This window comes from Podarcis filfolensis (assembly GCF_964270895.1).
Source record: "Podarcis filfolensis genome assembly, chromosome: 8".
Lineage (NCBI taxonomy): Eukaryota > Metazoa > Chordata > Lepidosauria > Squamata > Lacertidae > Podarcis > Podarcis filfolensis.
In genome coordinates, this window is record NC_139611.1 from 87350868 (window position 1) to 87371822 (window position 20955).

Consider the following 20955-nt stretch of genomic DNA (forward strand, 5'->3'; position numbering starts at 1 on the left):
CATGGGCTTGTGGGAGAAACTCCTAAGCGTTTGCTCATGCTGTAAAAAATTTTCCTTCTGTGGCCTTGGCGCCCACCCACATCCATAGACACCGACCTACTTTCAGACACATAAACATCATAGGCTGCTAAGGCGGTTGCAGGAGTCTACGGAAATTTGAACCCACTGCCTTCTAAGGAACTGGCTGTCTGGTGGGTGGCCCCATATCTCAGAACTAAAAAAAACCTTTGAGCCCAGATATGTGGGTAGGTTTTATTCTGGTTTTGCTGCCATTTAAAAGGGGAGCGTTTCTCCCTCCTCTGCACCCAGCCACCTCCAAGCGTTCCAGTCCTGCAATGGCTGTGATGCTCTGCTTGCCACCTACCAAACGGGTAAGATAAGGAATTCCAGGTGTTAAGTTGTGGGTGAACATATCAGACGACACAGCGATTCTTCAAACAGCTCTTTTTTATTCACAGGCCAGAACAGAACTGAACTGAAGGGTTCAGCCAGCCTGCTTATATAGAGCTCCACTACAACGCAACTGTAACCACTTTCTGTAACTATCCAATCACTGAATGTCACTTTCATTCCCCTATTTGCATATGTGGACCTGAACTATCTACAGTATCCCCCTGCTGGCCCAGGATGAGAACTTCAGTACATAACACCTGGTATCAAGGTCCCACCCAAATCTACCTAAGCAGCACCTAGGAGCGGCTGTAAAGCTGCTTTCGCCAAAATCACAACCAGTGTTCAGAAATCAGCCACGCTCCGTGTGTGTTTGGCGACTGGTGTAGGTCCAATTGCGACCATGTGGAAATACCTGGGTTGGCGTCTGACATCTCCGTCCGAATGGCCCCTCCAACTTCCTTAAGCAGCTCAGCAGAAGAGCACATTTTTTGCTTTTATATCCCACCCTTTTCTCCAAGGAGTACGTGGTTCATGCTATCCCTCAATTAAACCCTACAATGACCCTCCGAGGTAGGTTAAGAGGGCTCCAAGGGGTCAGATAAGCTTCCCGACTGAGTGGGGTTTTTGATCTTCATATATCTTAGTTTGTAGCACTGAATTGGGACGCGGGTGGCGCTGTGGGTTAAACCACAGAGCCTAGGACTTGCCGATCAGAAGGTCGGCGGTTCGAATCCCCGCGACGGAGTGAGCTCCCGTTGCTCGGTCCCTGCTCCTGCCAACCTAGCAGTTCGAAAGCACACCAGTGCAAGTAGATAAAAAGGTACCGCTCCGGCGGGAAGGTAAACGGCGTTTCCGTGCGCTGCTCTGGTTCGCCAGAAGCGGCTTGGTCCTGCTGGCCACATGACCTGGAAGCTGTACGCCGGCTTCCTCAGCCAATAAAGCGAGATGAGCACCGCAACCCCAGAGTCGGCCACGACTAGACCTAATGGTCAGGGGTCCCTTTCCTTTAACACTGAATTCCCAGCAGGACTGTGCTCTTAGGTGCTCAGCTGACACCTGGCTCACCTGTGGCCTTTGACTCCCAATGTCCCTCCACCCCCTGACCACTTACTGGTCTTGCTTTGGGGGTGTGAGTTGTCATTCAGCAACACCTGGGGGCCTGCATGTTCTCTATCCCTGCCTTGGGGAGATGCTTGCTCCCCGCTCAAAACCCGGGGGTGTGTGGGTGCGTGTGCAAAATGAAAGCAGGTTGGCACGAGCCAATAGCCACAGAAAAGATCTTCCTTTGCACAGTGCAGAATTAACTGCCATGAACTGAGATGGTGCCCTTGGTTCATTTTATTATTGTTGTTGTTTAGTCATTTAGTTTAACGAATCTAGTTTAACAAATTCAACAAAATAGATGAACTTGATCCAATGATAGCAGCTTTTCAAAGCCTGAAAGTTGTGTACCCCTCCAGGATCCCACCCCCCACCCCGCGGCCCCCTTACCTCTCAGTGTCCCCCTAAGTAACACTACTGCCCCCCACCCAACTTTGGGAGCCACTGCCACATATAGATTAGGTCCAGGCTAATGGGAAGATCATTGTTGTTGTTTTGTCATGTCTGCCTCTTCGTGACCCTCTGGACCAGAGCACGCCAGGCACTCCTGTCTTCCACTGCCTCCTGCAGTTTGGTCAAACTCATGCTGGTAGCTTCGAGAACACTGTCCCACCATCTCGTCCTCTGTTGTCCCCTTCTCCTTGGGCCCTCCATCTTTCCCAGCATCAGGGTCTTTTCCAGGGAGTCTTCTCTTCTCATGAGGTGGCCAAAGTCTTGGAGCCTCAGCTTCAGGATCTGTCCTTCCAGAGAGCACTTAGGGCTGATTTCCTTCAGAATGGAGAGGTCTGATCTTCTTGCAGTCCATGAGACTCTCCAGAGTCTCCTCCAGCACCAGAATTCAAAAGCATCCATTCTTTGGCGATCAGTCTTCTTTATGGTCCAGCTCTCACTTCCATACATCACTACTGGGAAAGTTATTACTGGTTTCCTATCCCACCATTTCTCCCAGGAGCTAAAAGCAGTGTTCCTGGTTCTCTCACCTCCCCATCTTCTTATCCTCACAGCAGCCCAGGTTAGGCAGAGAGGCAGTGACTGTGACCCAGTGAGCTTCATAGCTGAGCGGGGATTTGAGCCGTGGTCTCTCCCGGGTCCTAACCCAACACTCTAACCACTGCACCGCACTGCCTCACATGCCCAAGTTGGCAGGGAGAGCTGATCTTGAACCCTTCCTGCTTCCCAGGAGCTCCTTTGGCTTAGCAGCCGTTTGGTCCGCTCAGGACGGCGATGGGGTGTGTGTGTGGAATCTGCCCTCCCGGCCACCAACAAAAAACAGAATAATGGGAGATCAAGGCAAATTCCAGGAAAAGCAGCCGGAAGCTCAGTGAAGCATGCAGCGTGCTCCAGAGTTGCACAATCCCCAGGCGCGCTCCTGTGCGCTCTTATTTAAAAGAGGAGCACGCACCAGGTGCAAGAGGGCTGGGGGCTGATGGGAGTTGTAGTCCAACACATCTGGGCTGCACCACGTGGGCTGGGCCACGGTCCTCCCTCGCCAGAGCAGCCTCGGGTCCCCAGGTGTTGAAGGACTACAACTCCCTCCATCCTTACCTAGCAGGACCGCTTGGCCAGGGATGATGGGAGTTGTAGTCCAACAAGACATGGCGACCCAAAGTCCAGAAAGGCTGGGTTAGAGTGCCGGAATGGGAGCTGGGAGAGACCAGGGTGCAAAAAGCTCACCCTGGGTGTGATCCTGGGGGTGGCAGTCACTCTGCCCCTCTCAGCCCTAACCTACCCCACAGGGTTGTTGTTAAGAAGCAGGGAGATGCGAAGGATGCGCGCCAGCTTGGGAGTTGCGCTGATGGGAGTTGTAGTCCAACACATCTGGGCGGCACCACCTGGGCTGGGCCCCGCTCCTCCCTCGCCAGAGCAGCCTTTCTCAGCCTCGGGTCCCCAGGGGTTGATGGACTACAACTCCCATCATCCTTAGCTAGCAGGGCCACTTGACCGCCTGGGGGAAACGGTGGGAAATTTCAATGCAACAAAGAAATAAATGAGCCGGGACAGCTACGGAGCCTGTTCCTTTGCCCAACGACGCACCCAAGGTCAAGAGGAGTCGCTGGCTCTTGCGGGGCAAATGTGGTGCTGGCGAGGCCACGATGGCAGGTTCGATCCCCGTATGGGACAGCTGCATATTCTTGCATTGTAGGGGTTGGAGTAGATAAATGGTTCCCAACCTTTTTTTTTTTTTTTGCCATGCCCCCCAGCACCTCTAAAATCCTGATGCCCCCCCTTTATGACATATAATTCTTATTATTCAAAAAGTGAGCTCCTATTCACCTGAAGCCTAAAAAGCACATTAACTGTTAATACCTCATTCTCGAATTGCCCCCCTTAAAAATCAAATTGACCCCCCCACGTTGGGAACCACGGGACTAGAGGATCCTCAAATCGGTCCCTTCTAAATCGACGATTCTGCTAATCCGGATTACCTGTGCGAGAAACAAAGAAGGGGCGGGGCTTGGCTACGGCCCCGCCCACACAGGGAGGATCCCCTCCCTACTTAAATCCACCTCGCGCTCCCACGCGGCTTTTGGATACCTTCTTCGAGGAGATCCGCGCGCCGGCGCTGGAAGTGGGTTCGTCTTGTTGCCTTTCCCTTTCCCTGCCCCCCCCAGCTCCTGTCCCCCTCCTACCCCCCACCTCCCGCCTTCAGGGGAGGCCAGAGAGCCGCTTTACGCGCACTTTACGCGGAGACTGGAGACTGGGGAAGGGGCGCGCAGAAGCCGCGGGCGCCTCGCGGTCGGTGCGCAGCGCGCAGCGCGCAATCTTTGAAGCGCCCCGGGGCTTAAGGAGGGGTTTCCTCGTTTCTCCCTCTCTCTTGTTGCTTTAACTTTTTGTACGTCTTAAAATCATCTCCGATTGTTAGCATAGACTCGTCCAGTCGTCTTTCGCAGAGGTCCTTGGGGGGTCCCCAAATTCTGCCGCTTTTCACCGCCAAGACACCCCAGCAAGACCCCTTTCGACCTTGTGCCCTTTGCCCAAATGTGCTCCTCTTGCTGAAGCTTACTAAACCATTGCTCCATTGTAAAGGTAAATTGGCACCTCCTTATATACATTAAGTGTATGCCAGTGTCTTCACTGCATATGTTTAGGTGCCGGAAGAAAACATTTCTCTTCAACCGGGTATTTGGTTGATAAACTTTTGATGGCTTTGGAAATGTGTTTGTGGGAAGGGAGATAGTGGTTTGGTTTTATGGCGTATTTTGTTTGCTCGTTTTGTATTTTTCTGTTGTGAAGCACCCTGGGATACTCGGATGAAGGGAGATATACTACTACTAGTAGTATTAGTACAGTGGTACCTCAGGTTACATGTGCTTCAGGTTAAGAACTTTGCTTCAGGATGAGAACAGAAATCGTGCTCCGGCGGCGCAGCAGCAGCAGGAGGCCCCATTAGTTAAAATGGTGCTTCAGGTTAAGAACAGTTTCAGGTGAAGAATGAATTAAGTTCTTAACCAGAGGTACCACTGTACTAGTATGAGATGAGTGCTGCAACCCCAGAGTTGGTTATGACTGGACCTAATGGTCAGGGATCCCTTTACCTTTTTACCTCGGGTTAAGAACTTAATTCGTTCTGGAGGTCCGTTTTCAACCTGAAACTGTTCTTAACCTGAAGCACCACTTTAGCTAATGGGGCCTCCTGCTGCCGCCATGCGATTTCTGTTCTCATCCTGAAGCAAAGTTCTTAACCCGAGGTACTATTTCTGGGTTAGCGGAGTCTGTAACCTGAAGCGTCTGTGACCCAAGGTACCACTGTACTATTATTAGAACTATTAGTATTAGTAGTATTACTAATACTACTACTACTGGTAGTAATACGAAGCATCCTCCGGCCTCTTCATATCCCCCCCCCCCCCGGCATCTGGGTAGTAAGCAGTGAATTTACTCCCCAAGGTTTGATTTGGAGCCCAGGGAGAGAGCAAAGGTCACCCAGGGAGCTTCATGGCTTAGTGGGGGATTTGAATCCGTGACTCTTCCCTGGTCAGAGTCCATTTCTTCCTCCTCCATCCTTGAGCCATTGATTGGCTTAGCCTGGGGGGTGTGTGCATTGTGGTTCTTGCGGCGCAGTGAGAGTTGCACCTTGATTGCGGGCTGGAAAATGGGTTTAAGAGCGGCCCTTTTTCAGAGCCCAAGATACTGCTCCCTGTTGCCTTCTTGCTGACGCTTGAGTTTCCATTCCAGATGATTAGTCAGTGGGGCTGAATTCTGAGAACTGGAGGAAGCGGGGAACTCCTCTGTGGCTAAAACTTGCCCAAGAGGCAAGGCGGTCATGAGTTCAAAAACTTCTTCACTGGAAAATGGCAGGAGTCAGGAGAAATTGTGCATCATCTGGACTGTTCTGTGGAGGCAGAAGAGCGTGGATCAGGCCAGTGGGCCATCTATGCCAGTATCCTGTTCTCACAGCAACCACTCAGATGCCCCAAAGGGCTGCCTGAGAGCAGGATACGAACACAGGTTCACTTTCTGACAGTAAGAGCTGTTTGACAGTGGAGCAGCCTCCCTCGCGGAGTGGTGGGCTCTCCTTCCTTGAAGGCATTTAAGCAGAGGTTGGATAGCCATCTGTGAGGGATGCTCTATCTGAGATTCCTGCATGGCAGGGGGTTGGACTGGATGACCTTTGGAGGTCCCTTCCAACCCTACACTTCAATGATTCTCTCCTCCTGTGGTTTCCAGAAACTGGTGTTCAGGATGCTGTGGTGGAATGGAGGAGATGGGCTGGTTTCCTGTTCAGGGTGGGGTTGAGCTCCCTCTGAAAGGTTCAGAGTTGGGGGGGGGCTGGATCTATCTTGGCCTCTGGAGTAGTAGTGGTGGTGTTGTTGTTTAGTTGTTTAGTCATGTCCGACTCTTTGTGACCCCCTGGACCAGAGCACGCCAGGCCCTCCTGTCTTCCACTGCCTCCCGCAGTTTGGTTAAACTCATGCTGGTAGCTTCGAGAACAATGTCCCACCATCTCGTCCTCTGTCGTCCCCTTCTCCTTGTGCCCTCCATCTTTCCCAACATCAGGGTCTTTTCCAGGGAGTCTTCTCTTCTCATGAGGTGGCCAAAGTCTTGGAGCCTCAGCTTCAGGATCTGTCCTTCCAGTGAGCACTCAGGGCTGGTTTCCTTAAGAATGGATTGGTTTGATCTTCTTGCAGTCCATGAGACTCTCAAGAGTCTCCTCCAGCACCAGAATTAGTAGTAGTAGTAGTAATTTATTTATACCCCGCCCATCTGGCTGGGTTTCTCCAGCCACTCTGGGCGGCTTGCAACAAAATATTAAAAATGCAACAAAACATCAAACATTAAAAACATTAAGTTGTTTCTTTCCTTGACATCTGCTGGGAGGGCGTTCCACAGGGCGGGCGCCACCACCGAGAAGGCCCTCTGCCTGCTTCCCTGTAACCTCACTTCTCGCAGGGAGGGAACCGCCAGAATGCCCTCAGAGCTGGACCTCAGTGTCCGGGCTGGACAATGGGCGTGGAGATGCTCCTTCAGGTATTCTGGGCCAAGGATGGTCTGTTCACGGTGATCCATGCATTAGCAGCCTTTATTATTACAACATGCTCTTTTCAGGGCTATCCTTGGGCCTGGTCTGGAGGCTCCATCTGGTGCAAAATGCCACCCCTGGGCGACTGAAGGGGAGAAAGTATTGCCAGCACATAATTCCGGTGCTCAAAAATTTGCACTGGGCCACGGCTCTTGTTTTATTCATCAGCACTTTTATCTATTGCTCTAATCAGGGCTGGATTTAGGTTTGATGAGGCCCTCAGCTCCTGAAGGTAATGGGGCCCTTTATATGTCCAGCTGTCCTTTGTCAACAACAAATTGTCACTGTTTTCTGTGTAGAATATATGTTATATGGCAGGTGTGTCCAACAGGTAGATCGCGATCTACTGGTAGATCGTGGGGTGTCCGTGGTAGATTGCGGTAGATCGTTAGACCCGCAACAAAAAAGCTCAACAACTTTGACTTTCTAAAAAACTCTGAACAACTTTTACCTCCCCCAAAAGAGCTCAACAACTTTTGTAGGTCACTGCCAGTTTTTTTATAGTTGGAGTAGATCTCAGTCTCTTGAAAGTTGGACTTGTCTGCTATATGGTAATTTATGGACGTAATAGGAGCCTATACAACACAAAACACTCTTGCTGTATGTAGGTTTTATTTTATTTGTTTTTTTAATTATTTGTTTTTTTCCCTTTAAATTTTTTTGGGGCCCCCAAGAGAGTGGGGCCTTAAGCTATAGCTTGTTTAACTTATATGTAAACCCGGCACTGGCTCTAATGATTAATTGGATCAATGCGGTAGCCCTGTCCAGAAACCCATCTCCCAGGGCCCAACACTTCCTTCCTTCCTTCCTTCCTTCCTTCCTTCCTTCCTTCCTTCCTTCCTTCCTTCCTTCTTGCCTTTATATACCACCGTTATCTTCCAAGCATCTCAAGATGTTCATGGTTTGCTTCCTCCCCATTTCACCCTCCCAACAACCCTGTGAGGTAGGTGACTGGCCCATGGCCACCCAGGGAGTGGAGATTTGAACCCTGCAACACTCTTAAAACCCTTCATGCCCCACTGGCTGTTTTCATTGGCCTTCCTCAGCTGGGTGCCCTCTGCCTGTTTCGGACGTCCGGTCCCTTAGCTGGCGCAGGGTGGAGTAGCCCCATCCTTGAATGCTGAGTCCGGGTGTTTTTTGGGCGTGCAAATATTGATCCGTCCTTTCTCCTCCTCTGCCACAGGGTCCTTGGGCGACCTTTGTCCTTTCCCCTGCTTGCCAGAGCTGATGCTCAAAATGTCCTGCTCTCACAAGAAGACCACGAGAAGCCTCTTCGTCTGCCTGGCTCTCGTGACACTGGGCGACACCCGGCTTTCCTTCCGGAGAAAAGGTAGGCATCGAGCCAGTCGCTGGGTGAGCAACCTTGGCGGTTCCTACGTAGTCTGTGTGGTTTTTATCCTCTGGCATCAAAGCCGATGGCTGTGATGGGATCTTTGTCTAGACTGAGCAAGGTTTCCCCAGCTTGGGTCCCCAGCTGTTTTTGGACTACAACTCCCATCATCCCTCGTTACCCAGTGGTCAGGGATGATGGGATTTGTAGTCCAAAAACAGACAGACCCAAGCTTTGGGAAACACTGGGATTCCAGACTTTTTCAGATCCCATTCCGTAGACTCATCCTCCTAAACCTGCCTATAAAAAAGCGTTATTCTGAATAGCGGTTTGCCCAACCCACTAAGGAAGCAGATAACACGGTAAAATTCAAAGCAGTAGCAGTTAATTGCACATTGATTCAAGGGTTGCTGTACATCTGCGGTAGGTGAAGCTTTGTGCGTTTCTGGTAGGCAGTTATACATAAATATGTTATGCTATGAATTTCCTTCACCCTTATGTTTTTGTCTGTAAAAAATGTGCAAATATATTTTTTTTCATGCAATGTTCTCTGCTGTATGTTGTGTTTTTAGCTACAGTATTAGTGGTGGACGTGCAAAAAGGCTAGAGCATTCTGGGAAATGATTTATAATGAACTGAAAAAAAAAGTTTGAGATAACTTTTGTAAAACAAACAAACCGAGTAGCCTTTTTAATAGACATTACAGGAGAAGAAATACCAAAAGACTGTTCATGTATGCAACAACAGCTGCAAGAATGCTTTTTGGCCAGAGATGGAAGGAAGAGGGAAAGTCAGCCGAGGAAGAGTGGAGAGTGAAAATGATGGATTATGCAGAAATGGCAAGAAGATCAGACAGCAAGATGACAGTAAATTTAAAGAAGAATGGTATAAATTCACAGAGTACATTAAGGAACAATGTAAAGATTTAAAGACATTAGCGACGCTCATTGTCGCTAGCCATTGGGCATGCTGCCTGCAGCGACTATCCTGTGCCCCTAAGCTGGTCTGCTGCCCTCTGGAAGATGCTGCCCCACCAAGATGGACAGGCCTGAATGTCGGATGGCCGCCTGTCATGTATGCTTTGGCTGAGGTTCCTGCATTGCTGTGGGTTGGACTGGATGACCCTCGGGGTCCCTTCCGACTCTACAGTTCTGCAATTCTGTGCGCAGAGGAGGGCGACTGAGACGATCAAGGAAACCGAGTCTGATGAGGAATGGTTGAGGGAGCTGGGTCTGTTTCAGCCTGGAGAAGACTGAGAGGCGACCTAGGCATCCAGTGAATGTTGGAAGATTTAGGGCAGATAAAGTGCCGTATTTTTCGCTCCATAAGACACACCTGACCATAAGACGCACCTAGTTTTTAGAGGAGGAAAACAAGTAAAAAAATATTCTGAATGAAACAGTGGATTTATGATTTTTGTGGTTCATGCTGTGGCCACAGACATGTGATCTGATGGTGAATTTGGGGTGACCCAATGCAAAAATCCTGAGGATCCATGGGCTTTTACCTCCCCCCTCCCAGGCATCCTCCTTTATCTCTAGCGTCCCTTATCTCCCTCCTGATCGCTTGCTGATCAGCTGCTTCCTTTCAACACTCCCTTCCCTCTTGTTTGCCTTAGTCTCTTTTCCTTAGCTGGAGCAGTTTTTTGCTCCTCCTTTTCTTCTAATTTCTCTCCTCATTGCTTTCGTCTTCCTATTTCCCCCCTTCGCAAGTTTGCTGTCTTTACCTCCCCCCTCCCAGGCAGCCTCCTTTATCTCTAGCGTCCCTTATCTCTCTCCCCTATCGGCAAACTATCAGCGGCTTTGTTTCAACACCCACTTCCCTCTTTCAAAAAAAGAAAAGCAGGATCTGCTTTTCGCCCCTGGGCAATTCGGCTCCGGGGACCACGCATTCACTCCATAAGACGGACAGACATTTCCCCTTGCTTTTTAGGAAGAAAAAAGTGTGTCTTATGGAGCGAAAAATACGGTACTTCTTCACATTGTTAAACTATGGAACTCTCACCCACAGGAGGCAGTGATGGTCACCAATCTAGCTTTTAAAAGGAGGTTAGGCCATTTAGGGCTTTCAAGGTCAGCACCAACACTTTGAATTGTGCTCAGAAACATAACTGGGAGCCAATGAAGATCTCTCAGGACTGGTGTTATGTGGTCTCGGCGGCCGCCCCCAGTCACCAGTCTAGCTGCCACATTCTGGATTAGTTGTAGTTTCCGGGTCACCTTCAAAGGTAGCCCCACATAGAGCGCATTGCAGTAGTCCAAGCGGGAGATAACTAGATAACATTGTTGCAGATGGCTTCCTTGGGGAGACCCCTGGCTCCCTCTCCCCTCTTGGGAACAGGACTCAGGTGGAAACTGAGGTCTTTGCTCTTTGCACGTCTTGGAGCTCAAAACCTCAAGCGGCCAGTCCTGGGGGTGGACGGAGCGAAGTCGCCAGTCGGAAGCCGTCAACTGAGGCCGTTCGTCATCTGCATTCCCAGGACTACATGGCCTTGCCTCATGCCAGCACTTCAGCCGCCAGAAACGTTCGCAGAATGGGGTTGTTGCAAGTTTCTTGAAAAACAGGTGTGTTGCAAGCTGAATCTGGAGACTGCTTTGGTCACAGGAGTTGGGTCGTAGACTTCCTGTGAGCAACAGCGCTGAGGCTGAAGTGCAAAACCGGGAAGAGGTTGGGTGAAGGCGGCGCCTCCTTTTTTTATCCTGAATTTGTGGATTCCTTGTTTTGCAATGTGTCTGTCTGCATGTTGCAACATCGAGCCGTTACGCGGAATGAGGAAGAGCATCAAGATCTGACGTTTCGTTGTGCTACGTAATTCTTTATGTTGTCGCTCTGTGCTCCAGCTTCTGTGACCTGCTGGGCATTGCCCACTCTCTCTGCCAATTGTCTTTCTCTCCCCCCCCCCCCAGTAAAGGGTTTTTTAAAATTTTATTGTTAGAGGTAAAGGTAAAGGGACCCCTGACCATTAGGTCCAGTCATGGCCAACTCTGGGGTTGTGGTGCTCATCTCGCTTTATTGGCCGAGGGAGCCGGCGTACAGCTTCCGGGTCATGTGGCCAGCAGGACTAAGCCACTTCTGGAGAGCAGCGCACGGAAATGCCGTTTACCTTCCTGCCGGAGCGGTACCTATCTATCTACTTGCACTTTGACGTGCTTTCGAACTGCTAGGTTGGCAGGAGCTGGGACCGAGGAACTGGCACTCACCCTGTCGTGGGGATTTGAACCACCAACCTTCTCATCGGCAAGTCCTAGGCTCTGAGGTTTAACCTGCAGCGCCACCCGCGTCCTCCCAGGTCATAGTCAGTCCATCACTACAACCATTACACCACCCTGGCTCTCAATACGATACTGGAAACATTGCAGGGGTTGGACTTGTTTTATACACATTGTTAAATGTGTATAAAACAGGGAACAATTATAGGAGCAGAGGAAAATGGAAAGTTGAGAAACAAGACTATAGAATGAGGCACGTAGAATGAGTAAAGCAGTTGCACATGGCATGGCTTAAAATAACACACAAAAAAACTCCCATGTAAATAATATCATCATTATCTGATTATCAAGTCTACTTCCAGATTTGCCAGGCGTGTGACAAGGGAAGTTTTGGAAATGATGATTTCGTTGTATAGGAGGGGCTGCCAAGTCGTTTAAAAAGCATCTGGAGGTTCTAGTCCCTGTTGAAATCTCAAATGATGGGTAATTTTCTCCAGTGTGGCTACATTCCAGAGTGAGTGGTACCCAAGCATCTGGTGCAAGATTTTGGGCTGTTTTCCACCGAGTAGCAATTACTATCTCTTGAGCTGCCAAGATCATACATAACGCTCTGCCAGTTGTGATCTTTGCAATGATGAGTGTTTGATATATTTTGGCTCGATCGGCAGAGCGTGAGATCATTTATCTCAGAGTTGTGGGTTTAAACCTCACGTTGGATGAAAGATTTCTGCATTGTGGGGGGTTGGACTGGATGACCCTCGGTGTCCCTTCCAACTCTACAATTCCACAGTGGTTAATAATAATAATAATAATAATAATAATAATAATTTATTTGTATCCCGCCCTCCCTGGCCAAGAGCTGCTAACATCATAAAAACAACGCAATATGCATAAAAACAGACATCAATTAGTTAAAATACATCTTTAAATTAATTCAGATGAGTTAAAAACTGGGCAGGTGGTAATTATCAGGTTGGAGTTGAGAGTGGTTAATGATTGCCATGACCAACTGTTTCCACTGAGCATACAAGGACCTGTGAGTGAGTTGGGGGCCTCCTTTGGGCTTGTTTTATACAAAGGAAAGTACATAAGTCAAACTGCATCCTGCCCAAAGGCTTGGCGGAACAGCTCCGTCTTGCAGGCCCTGCGGAAAGATGTCAGATCCCGCAGGGCTCTAGTCTCTTGTCGCAGAGCGTTCCACCAGGCCAGGGCCACGGCCGAAAAGGTTAGAGTCTTGGACTTGGGCCTGGGAGAGACCAGGGTTCGAATCCCTCCTCAGCCATGAATCTCACCTTGGACTGCCCCTCAGCCTAAATTATACGGAGATATGATCTTCCCAGCATCTTAAAAAGCAGAAACATCACCTTGCCAACAAAGGTCCGTATAGTTCAAGCTCTGGTTTTCCCAGTAGTGATGTATGGAAGTGAGAGCTGGACCATAAAGAAGGCTGATCGCCGAAGAATTGATGCCTTTGAATTCTGGTGCTGGAGGAGACTCTTGAGAGCCCCATGGACTGCAAGAAGATCAAACCTCTCCATTCTGAAGGAAATCAGTCCTGAGTGCTCACTGGAAGGACAGATCCTGAAGCTGAGGCTCCAAGACTTTGGCCACCTCATGAGAAGAGCAGACTCCCTGGAAAAGACCCTGATGCTGGGAAAGATGGAGGGCACAAGGAGAAGGGGACGACAGAGGACGAGATGGTGGGACAGTGTTCTCGAAGCTACAAACATGAGTTTGACCAAACTGCGGGAGGCAGTGGAAGACAGGAGTGCCTGGCGTGCTCTGGTCCAGGGGGTCACGAAGAGGCGGACATGACTAAACGACTAAACAACAATGATCTTCCCAGTAGCCTGGACCTAATCTATATGTGGCAGTGGCTCCCAAAGTGGGGGGGGGGGCAGTAGGATTACTCAGGGGGACACTGAGAGGTAAGGGGGGGTGGGATCCTGGAGGGGTACACAACTTTCAGGCTTTGAAAAGCTGCTATCATTGGATCAAGTTCATCTATTTTGTTGAATTCGTTAAACTAAGTGGTTTTAATTGACTTTTTGCATAAAATGGGCAACAATTGGTATTGTTCTGTATTTTATTGTGTGATGATCTTCCTTAGCGAGTTCTGCTAACTGCTGGTCTTTGTAGATTTAGGGTGAGGGGTGACAGGGATGAGTTTATGGAACCAAGGTGGGGAAAAGTCTGGGAACCACTGGACTAGGGTTTTATGGTCATAGCCAGCATTTTGAAATTGTCATAGAAGTTACAGAATCATAGTGTTGTTAGGGGACCCCAAGGGTCATCTAGCCCAACCCCCTTCAATGCGGGAATCTCCCCCCCAGTGTAGGACTCGAACCCACAACTTAGAGATTAAGAGCCTCATGCTCTACCGACTGAGTTGTCCCAGCTTGTCTGGATGATTCTCTCGGCTTCTTAGATGCCGTAAGCAAGCTATTTTGAATAATAATAATAATAATAATTTATTATACCCTGCCCATCTGGCTGAGCTTATCCAGCCACTCTGGGCGGCTTTCAACAGAAAATTAAAATACAATAGTCTATTAAACATTAAAAGCTTCCCTGAACAGGGCTGCCTTCAGATGTCTTCTAAAAGTCTGGTAGTTGTTCTCTTTGACATCTGGTGGGAGGGAGTTCCACACGGCGGGTGCCACTACCGAGAAGGCCCTCTGCCTGGTTCCCTGTAACCTCACTTCTTGCAGTGAGGGAACCGCCAGAAGGCCCTTGGCACTGGACCTCAGTGGTCCAGGTTGAGTGATGGAGGTGGAGACGCTCTTTCAGGTCTACTGGGCCTTTGAGGCCCTTTAGGGCTTTCAAGGTCAGCACCAACACTTTGAATTGTGCTTGGAAACGTACTTTGATATCCTTTTAGAGCCTGTTGCAAGGTTTCTGTTTCTGATGGCTCAGGAACTGGGCCACCAAACACACTTGGGGATTTGGGGTTTGCCCATTTCCTTTGCGCTTCTTTACATCCCTCCCCTCTGATTTTCCCTCTGACCCCAGGGTGCAGACCACCAGACCCGCCCGCTCACAGTGCCTACCGATGCCAGGCCCCCCTATGCCAGATGCCTCTTCCGGACTCAGACCTGTTCGGACCCGAAACGGTGCTGGAATTCTACTGCCTACCTGGATACGTCACGACCAGCCTGCCAGCCCTCGCCTTCTGCCGAGGAGGGCAGTGGAATATGCTGAGAGACCTCGCTTGCATGCCCCCAGGAAGTAAGTGTTGTGACTCTCTCTCTCTCTCTCTCTCTCTCTCTCTCTCTCTCTCTCTCTCTCCCTCTTTCTCTCTCTTTCTCTCTCTGCCCCATACCCAGAATAAAAATGCAAAGGGGAGAATAATTTGTGTATCCGGTTTGCCAAATCAGAGATGACCCAACTGCATGAACAGCCCCTTGAGGCTTTGACTGACTCCCCTGCAAAGGAAGATTGTGGCATCTTGTTCTTTTTTTAAAGAAAAAAGTTTAGTCCAGAGTTTCCCAAACCTTGGGTCCCCAGCTGTTTTTGGACTACGGTTCCCATCATCCTTGATCACTGGTTCTGTTAGCTAGGAATGATGGGAGTTGTAGTCTAAAAAGAACAGCTGGAGACCCAAGGTTTGGGGAACCCTGGTTTAGAGAAAAGGCGGGGAAGAGGGGACAGGATGGGAGTTTATAAAATGATGCATGGTATTTGAGAAAGAGGGGAGGAGATAACTTTTCTCCCTGTCATGTAACAGTAGAACTTGTAGGCACCCAGTTGGTCGTTGGAAAATTCGAGGCAGACAAAAGCAAGTCTTTCTTCGTCCAGCACCTAGTTAAACTGCGGAACTCACTGCTGCAGGATTCGTGGAGGAGGAGAGGGCTATTGATGGCTTCTAACCAGAATGGTCCGTATAGTTAAAGCTATGGTTTTCCCAGTAGTGATGTATGGAAGTGAGAGCTGGCCCATAAAGAAGGCTGATCGCCGAAGAATGGATGCTTTTGAATTCTGGTGCTGGAGGAGACTCTTGAGAGTCCCATGGACTGCAAGAAGATCAAACCTCTCCATTCTGAAGGAAATCAGCCCTGAGTGCTCACTGGAAGGACAGCAATCATTTACCCACATTCCCCCCCCCCCCACTCTGCTGAGCATTGACTTCCTTCCCTCCCTTCAACAGGTTTTCTTATGTCAGTTACTTTTCAACAGTTTCTTATTTTATCCAGTCCTATCTACATCGTAAGATTTATTTCAGTCCTGCCAGAGTCTTCAAATTTCTACAGTTATTATTTATGTACTCCATAAATTTACTCCAATCTTTTTGGAATTTTGCTTCTTCCTGATTCTGGATTCTACAGGTCAGTTTTGCTAGTTCTGCATAATCTTCGTCTGCCACTCCTCTATTGTTGGTAATTCTGGTACTTTCCAATTTTGGGCTAACAAGTTCTGGCAGCAGTCGTAGCATACATAAATGACCTTTGATCTGCTTTTTCTATTTCCTTTCCCATCAGACCTCGCAAGAAAGCTTCCGGCTTTTTTGGGAAAGTGTATTTAAATATCTTTTTCAATTCGTTATAAATCTGTTCCCAAGACTGTTTCGTTTTCTCACATGTCCACCCCAATCGGGCATTTCCTTGGCCACTGCAAGAATAGGATGCTGGACTTGGTGGGCCGCTGGCCTAACCTAGCAGGCTGTTCTCATCATAGCTGTCAACTTACAGATTTGAAAATAAGGGACCAGCAGCCTCAAAAATAAGGGATCAGCAGCCAAAATAAGGGATTTTCAGAGCACAGGTATTTTCAACTTCTGAGCCCCCTCCCAACCAAAGGCAGAATGCCCAGCCAGCAGCCAAACGAAGCCTCAAGCGGTGGTTCCCACAGCGCAGCAACCCGGCAAAGGGGATGCAGCAAGGAAAACCACCGTCACCTCTCCGCTGGGAAGCGCTGAGCAAAGGCGAGTCCCCAGGCAACGCTGCCTATTTGATCGGCACAAGGCATGCAAGCTCCACCCCCCAGTCGTTTTTAGACTCCTTATTGGGTGAGCAACGCAGCCAAGCAACACAGTTGGAGCCTCCCTCCTCCCCTGGCCGGCAGGGAGGGAGGGAGGGAGGGAGAGGAGCTGCTTCCTTTGAAACCCGGGAAATTTAAGGGACATCATCAATAAGGGACAGCAGCGGGACACGGCGCTGGGATAAGGGACTTTCCCACCAAATAAGGGACGGTTGACAGCTATGGTTCTCAGGCAATATTTCAAGTGGTGCGCGATCCATGGTGCCGTGCGCACTCCTAGCATTGCACCCCACACCCTCCGATGTTGCAAGGGGGGGCTCTCCTTGTGTTGCACAGTCGGTGTGTCATGGCCCAATCCTGAGCGCCATTCATGCAAGATGCAAAATTCGGATTACCTGGGCTCAGAATTCAAGCCTCTCCACCGGTTTGGTTGCCACCTTGTGGACATAACCGCAACAACAGTTCACTCTGTCACCCACCGTTTTGCAGGCAGCTGCCATTGGCTGCCAAGGAGAAGAAGAATCTGACTTTGCAGATGATTGTTGGGCTCAGGGATGATGAGGCAACTTGCAGTCCAGCGACATTTGCAGGGCACCAGATTGGCTTTTCCTGCAGCCACCGAAAAGTAGTGTTCAAATTTCAATCCCGGGGATATGAATTCAGACTCATTCTGATTCGCATTTATTTGGCTCCAGTTTATTTGAGAGGCTTGTCTGCTACGCAGAGTTGCTTAGGATTGGGTTGGGGGCCTTAGCGAGCCAACTTTCAAGTAGGCAAGCTTTTGAGTCCAACAGAGATCTTGGCCTATTGACAGCAGTGGGTAACGGTTGTGCTGCTATAGCGATGGTAGCTGCTGACCTTGTGTGTTATCATCCTGCCAGGGCACTCAGGGTGGTCTAAGACAGGGGTCAGCAAACTTTTTCAGCAGGGGGCCGGTCCACTGTCCCTCAGACCTTGTGGGGGGCCGGACTATATTTTGAAAATAAAAAAAAGAACGAATTCCTATGCCCAACAAATAACCCAGAGATGCATTTTAAATAAATGCACACATTCTACTCATGTAAAAACATGCTGATTCCCGGACTGTCCGTGGGCCGGATTTAGAAGACAATTGGGCCGGATCTGACCCCCGGGCCTTAGTTTGCCTACCCATGGCCTAAGATTTAAGATATTCCAGCAGTGAAATGAATCTCAGTGTTTGGGTGGCAGAATGCTTGCAGGCTTCTCAAACACACCGCCCCTGTTCGGATGGGCAGCTGGCCTGGATGGGCCAGTTTGGGTCATTCCTGCCACCACAGACATTTTTGACACCTCTTGCCCTAACGTTGATTGACCCACCAAGAGGCATCTTGACTTTTTCTTCCATCTGTGTAGGTCTGCTCTCCCTGTTTAGTTTTGGGCACTGATACCCGCAGCCTTAACCAACAATTTTGCACATTCCTAAGGGTCTCCATTATATTTCTCCTGCCTCCCCACCCAACCCTTGCAGCTCCACGTCCCGACGCCTTCCTCTCCGCTGCCTCCGTCCCCATGGTGCTGGCTGCCGCCGTGATATTTTCCGCCATTCTGGTGGCAGTTGTGGCTTGTGTCCTCCTGAAGTCGAGACTCCATTTCTGCCGCTGCCTCAGGTGAGCCTGGGCAAACTCCAAGAGTGGATCCTGTTTGTAGTCTGCTACCTTCCACTGTTGAAGTGTATTTATTATACAGTATGTTTACTGTATTATTAGAAGGGTAGCGCTGTGGGTTAAACCACAGAGCCTAGAACTTGCCGATCAGAAGGTCGGCGGTTCGAATCCCCGCGACGGGGTGAGCTCCTGTTGCTCGGTCCCTGCTCCTGCCAACCTAGCAGTTTGAAAGCACCTCAAAGTGCAAGTAGATAAATAGGTACCACTCCGGCAGGAAGGTAAACGGCGTTTCCGTGCGCTGCTCTGGTTCGCCAGAAGCGGCTTGGTCATGCTGGCCACATGACCCGGAAGCTGTACGCCGGCTCCCTCGGCCAATAAAGCGAGATGAGTGCCGCAACCCCAGAGTCGGCCACGACTGGACCTAATGGTCAGGGGTCCCTTTACATTTATGTTTGCTGTATTACGTGTTATAAGAAAAAACAACAACTGCTCCCTTTCTCTTATGGGGTATCCAAGGCCCGTACAGAGTCCTTAAGTGGGTTTCCTATTGGTAGGAGAGAATAACAGAGGCCAACCAGAGAATATTGAGAAGCAAAGCAGTTAGTAAGCCTGATCTTTATTAAACTGTTGCAACAGGGTCCTCATTCACCACACGCAGGAGGAAGAACTCTGAACAATGGTGTGCAAGCCCTTATATAGACTCTTGAAATTGCCCATCCGATTGCGCAAGACCACCCCCCAAAACATCATACATGCATCACAGAAGGAGGTGGTCTACAGCAGAAATCCCATCTGCCAGGATACCTGACAATGGTCACTGATTGCATTACCTGGGCAGCCTGGCCATTCTTTTGTGATGGTTAATAGTTTAGTTCCTGAACTCAGATCACAGGCTCACCCTATTCATACACAAATACGCCCTTAAGGCAGGATTTGCAAGCAAAAAGACAATGGGAAGACTTTCCCCATTTGCCTCCCTCCTTGCAAAGGAATATTTGAGGTCATTGGGAGAGTCAAAATGGCTTCAGGATTGCTCTCCCTGATGATTTCAGACACATGGCTCATATATTTAGATATGTGTGCATTTATGAATACAGTGGTACCTCAGGTTACATACACTTCAGGTTACAAACTCCACTAACCCAGAAATATTACCTCGGGTTAAGAACTTTGCTTCAGGATGAGAACAGAAATTGCACAGCAGCAGCAGCGGGAGGCCCCATTAGCTAAAGTGGTGCTTCAGGTTAAGAACAGTTTCAGGTTAAGAACGGACCTCCGGAACAAATTAAGTTCTTAACCCGAGGCACTACTGTATTGTACTGTATTTGACACCTTTCTCACAATAGATTTTATTGCATTAGCCGTGTGGCCATAGCATGATATACATAAAAATAACAACATAATATGGGGGTGGGGAGGTAAAGGTAGATATCGTCCTGGGCAAATACTTAAAAATCTTATAACATACTCTAGACTTTTTTTAAAAAAATGAATAGCTGTATAGAGATATTTTTTAAAAACGAATAGACTGGTCCTTCTCACACACCCTTCCTCCCTTTTGCAAACTGCGGGGGTCACACTTTGCTCGGGCTTGTACAGAACTTTGGTGCAAAGACCCTCATGGTGCTGTTTCTCCCCCCCCCCCAGTTCCTACGAGCCCCTGGACGACCCGTTGGAGCAAGTGGAAGAGCTTGACGTGCCCGGACTGGACTGCAGCGGAGGCCCCCTCCCCTCGTACGAAGAGGCCGTCTACGGTCACACGGGGTGCCCCTCGCCTCCGGGGGTGCAGGGCCCGACCCCTCTGGTCCTTTCCCAGGAAGCCTGGGGCCCCCCAGATCTCTGCGGCCTCAGAGAGGAGCCCCCTTCCTACGAGGACTCCTTGGTGGCAGCTTCTGCCGGATCGGGACCTGCCCCAGGAAGAGAGTCACCCTCCCAGCTCCCCACATCGCTCTTGCCCCCAGGTGTTGGAAAGAAGGACTGTCCTTAGCCAAGCTTGCAGCGCTTTTGTTGATCCGCCTTGGAGCCACGATTTCCTTCCTTCTTTTCCCCTCCACCCTTTTCCAAGTGGCTCCCTGTACAATCTTGGAGGGGGCGAGAATTACGGGGGTGCCCTAAGGAAGACCTGCCCCTCCCTGATCAAATGCTGCTATTGGAGGGCTGTGGTGGGTGGAGCGATGCATCCGCCAATGAGGGACTGACTTAATACCCCGTCCAATGGCCCTGCGGCAGTGGAGCCATATTGCAGATTCAAAGGGCTGGTTGGTTTTCCGTGTCAGGACATAAGTAGGAATTCTCTCCTGAGAATTTTGGCTGTTGTTTTTCTTAATTTACTTTTTAATTTTATTTTAAAGCCTTTTTCCTAATTCGTTTTATTTCCCAAAGCAAAACGTGAGTGTGTGGATATGGGGGAAACTCATCGTTCCTTCTCTCCAAAGCCTTCCTTGCCTGCTGTGCTCAGAAATCACACAGCTTGGAGGCTGCACTGGGTGCCTCCAGGGGACCAGTTTGGACCTGCCCCTGACTGGTCCCTTGCCCCAGTAACGGATGGAAGTCTTGGCCCAAATGGCTCGGGGGAACTGTTCATATATTGACTCCCTCCGCTGAATTTGGTTCTGCAGGAACAGACTTGCGACTTTGCCCGAAAGCAGTATTGACACTTGCAAGCACTCTGGGTTAATTGCCCCACGTTGTCTGAATGTACACTCTCCGATATACTTTTGAATGCTGTTTGTCGTGTTCAGAGATTTATTTTTAAAAAACAATTAAAACTTTGTTCATTCTACACTTGTGGATTATTTT

At 49.5% G+C, this 20955-nt stretch overlaps 1 protein-coding gene across 1 annotated transcript; it reads left to right on the forward strand.

Moving 5' to 3' along the window:
- The first annotated feature begins 3891 nt into the window (after positions 1-3891).
- LOC310768952 (sushi domain-containing protein 4-like) lies at positions 3892-20940 on the forward strand. Its single transcript, XM_083627929.1, has 5 exons — positions 3892-4063; positions 8199-8345; positions 14567-14782; positions 18021-18159; positions 19804-20940. Exons 2-5 carry the CDS (start codon positions 8243-8245, stop codon positions 20141-20143), a joined length of 798 nt encoding a protein of 265 aa, XP_083484055.1. The 5' UTR covers positions 3892-4063; positions 8199-8242; the 3' UTR covers positions 20144-20940.
- The last annotated feature ends 15 nt before the right edge of the window (positions 20941-20955 follow it).

What these genes read in the sequence shown, in the direction of transcription:
- LOC310768952 (XM_083627929.1), top strand. Translation starts at nt 8,243, where the DNA reads ATGCTCAAAATGTCCTGCTCTCACAAGAAGACCACGAGAAGCCTCTTC. An exon ending in GCTTTCCTTCCGGAGAAAAG is followed by an intron (nt 8,346 to 14,566) that starts GTAGGCATCGAG and finishes CTCTGACCCCAG; the next exon opens with GGTGCAGACCACCAGACCCG. An exon ending in CGCTTGCATGCCCCCAGGAA is followed by an intron (nt 14,783 to 18,020) that starts GTAAGTGTTGTG and finishes CAACCCTTGCAG; the next exon opens with CTCCACGTCCCGACGCCTTC.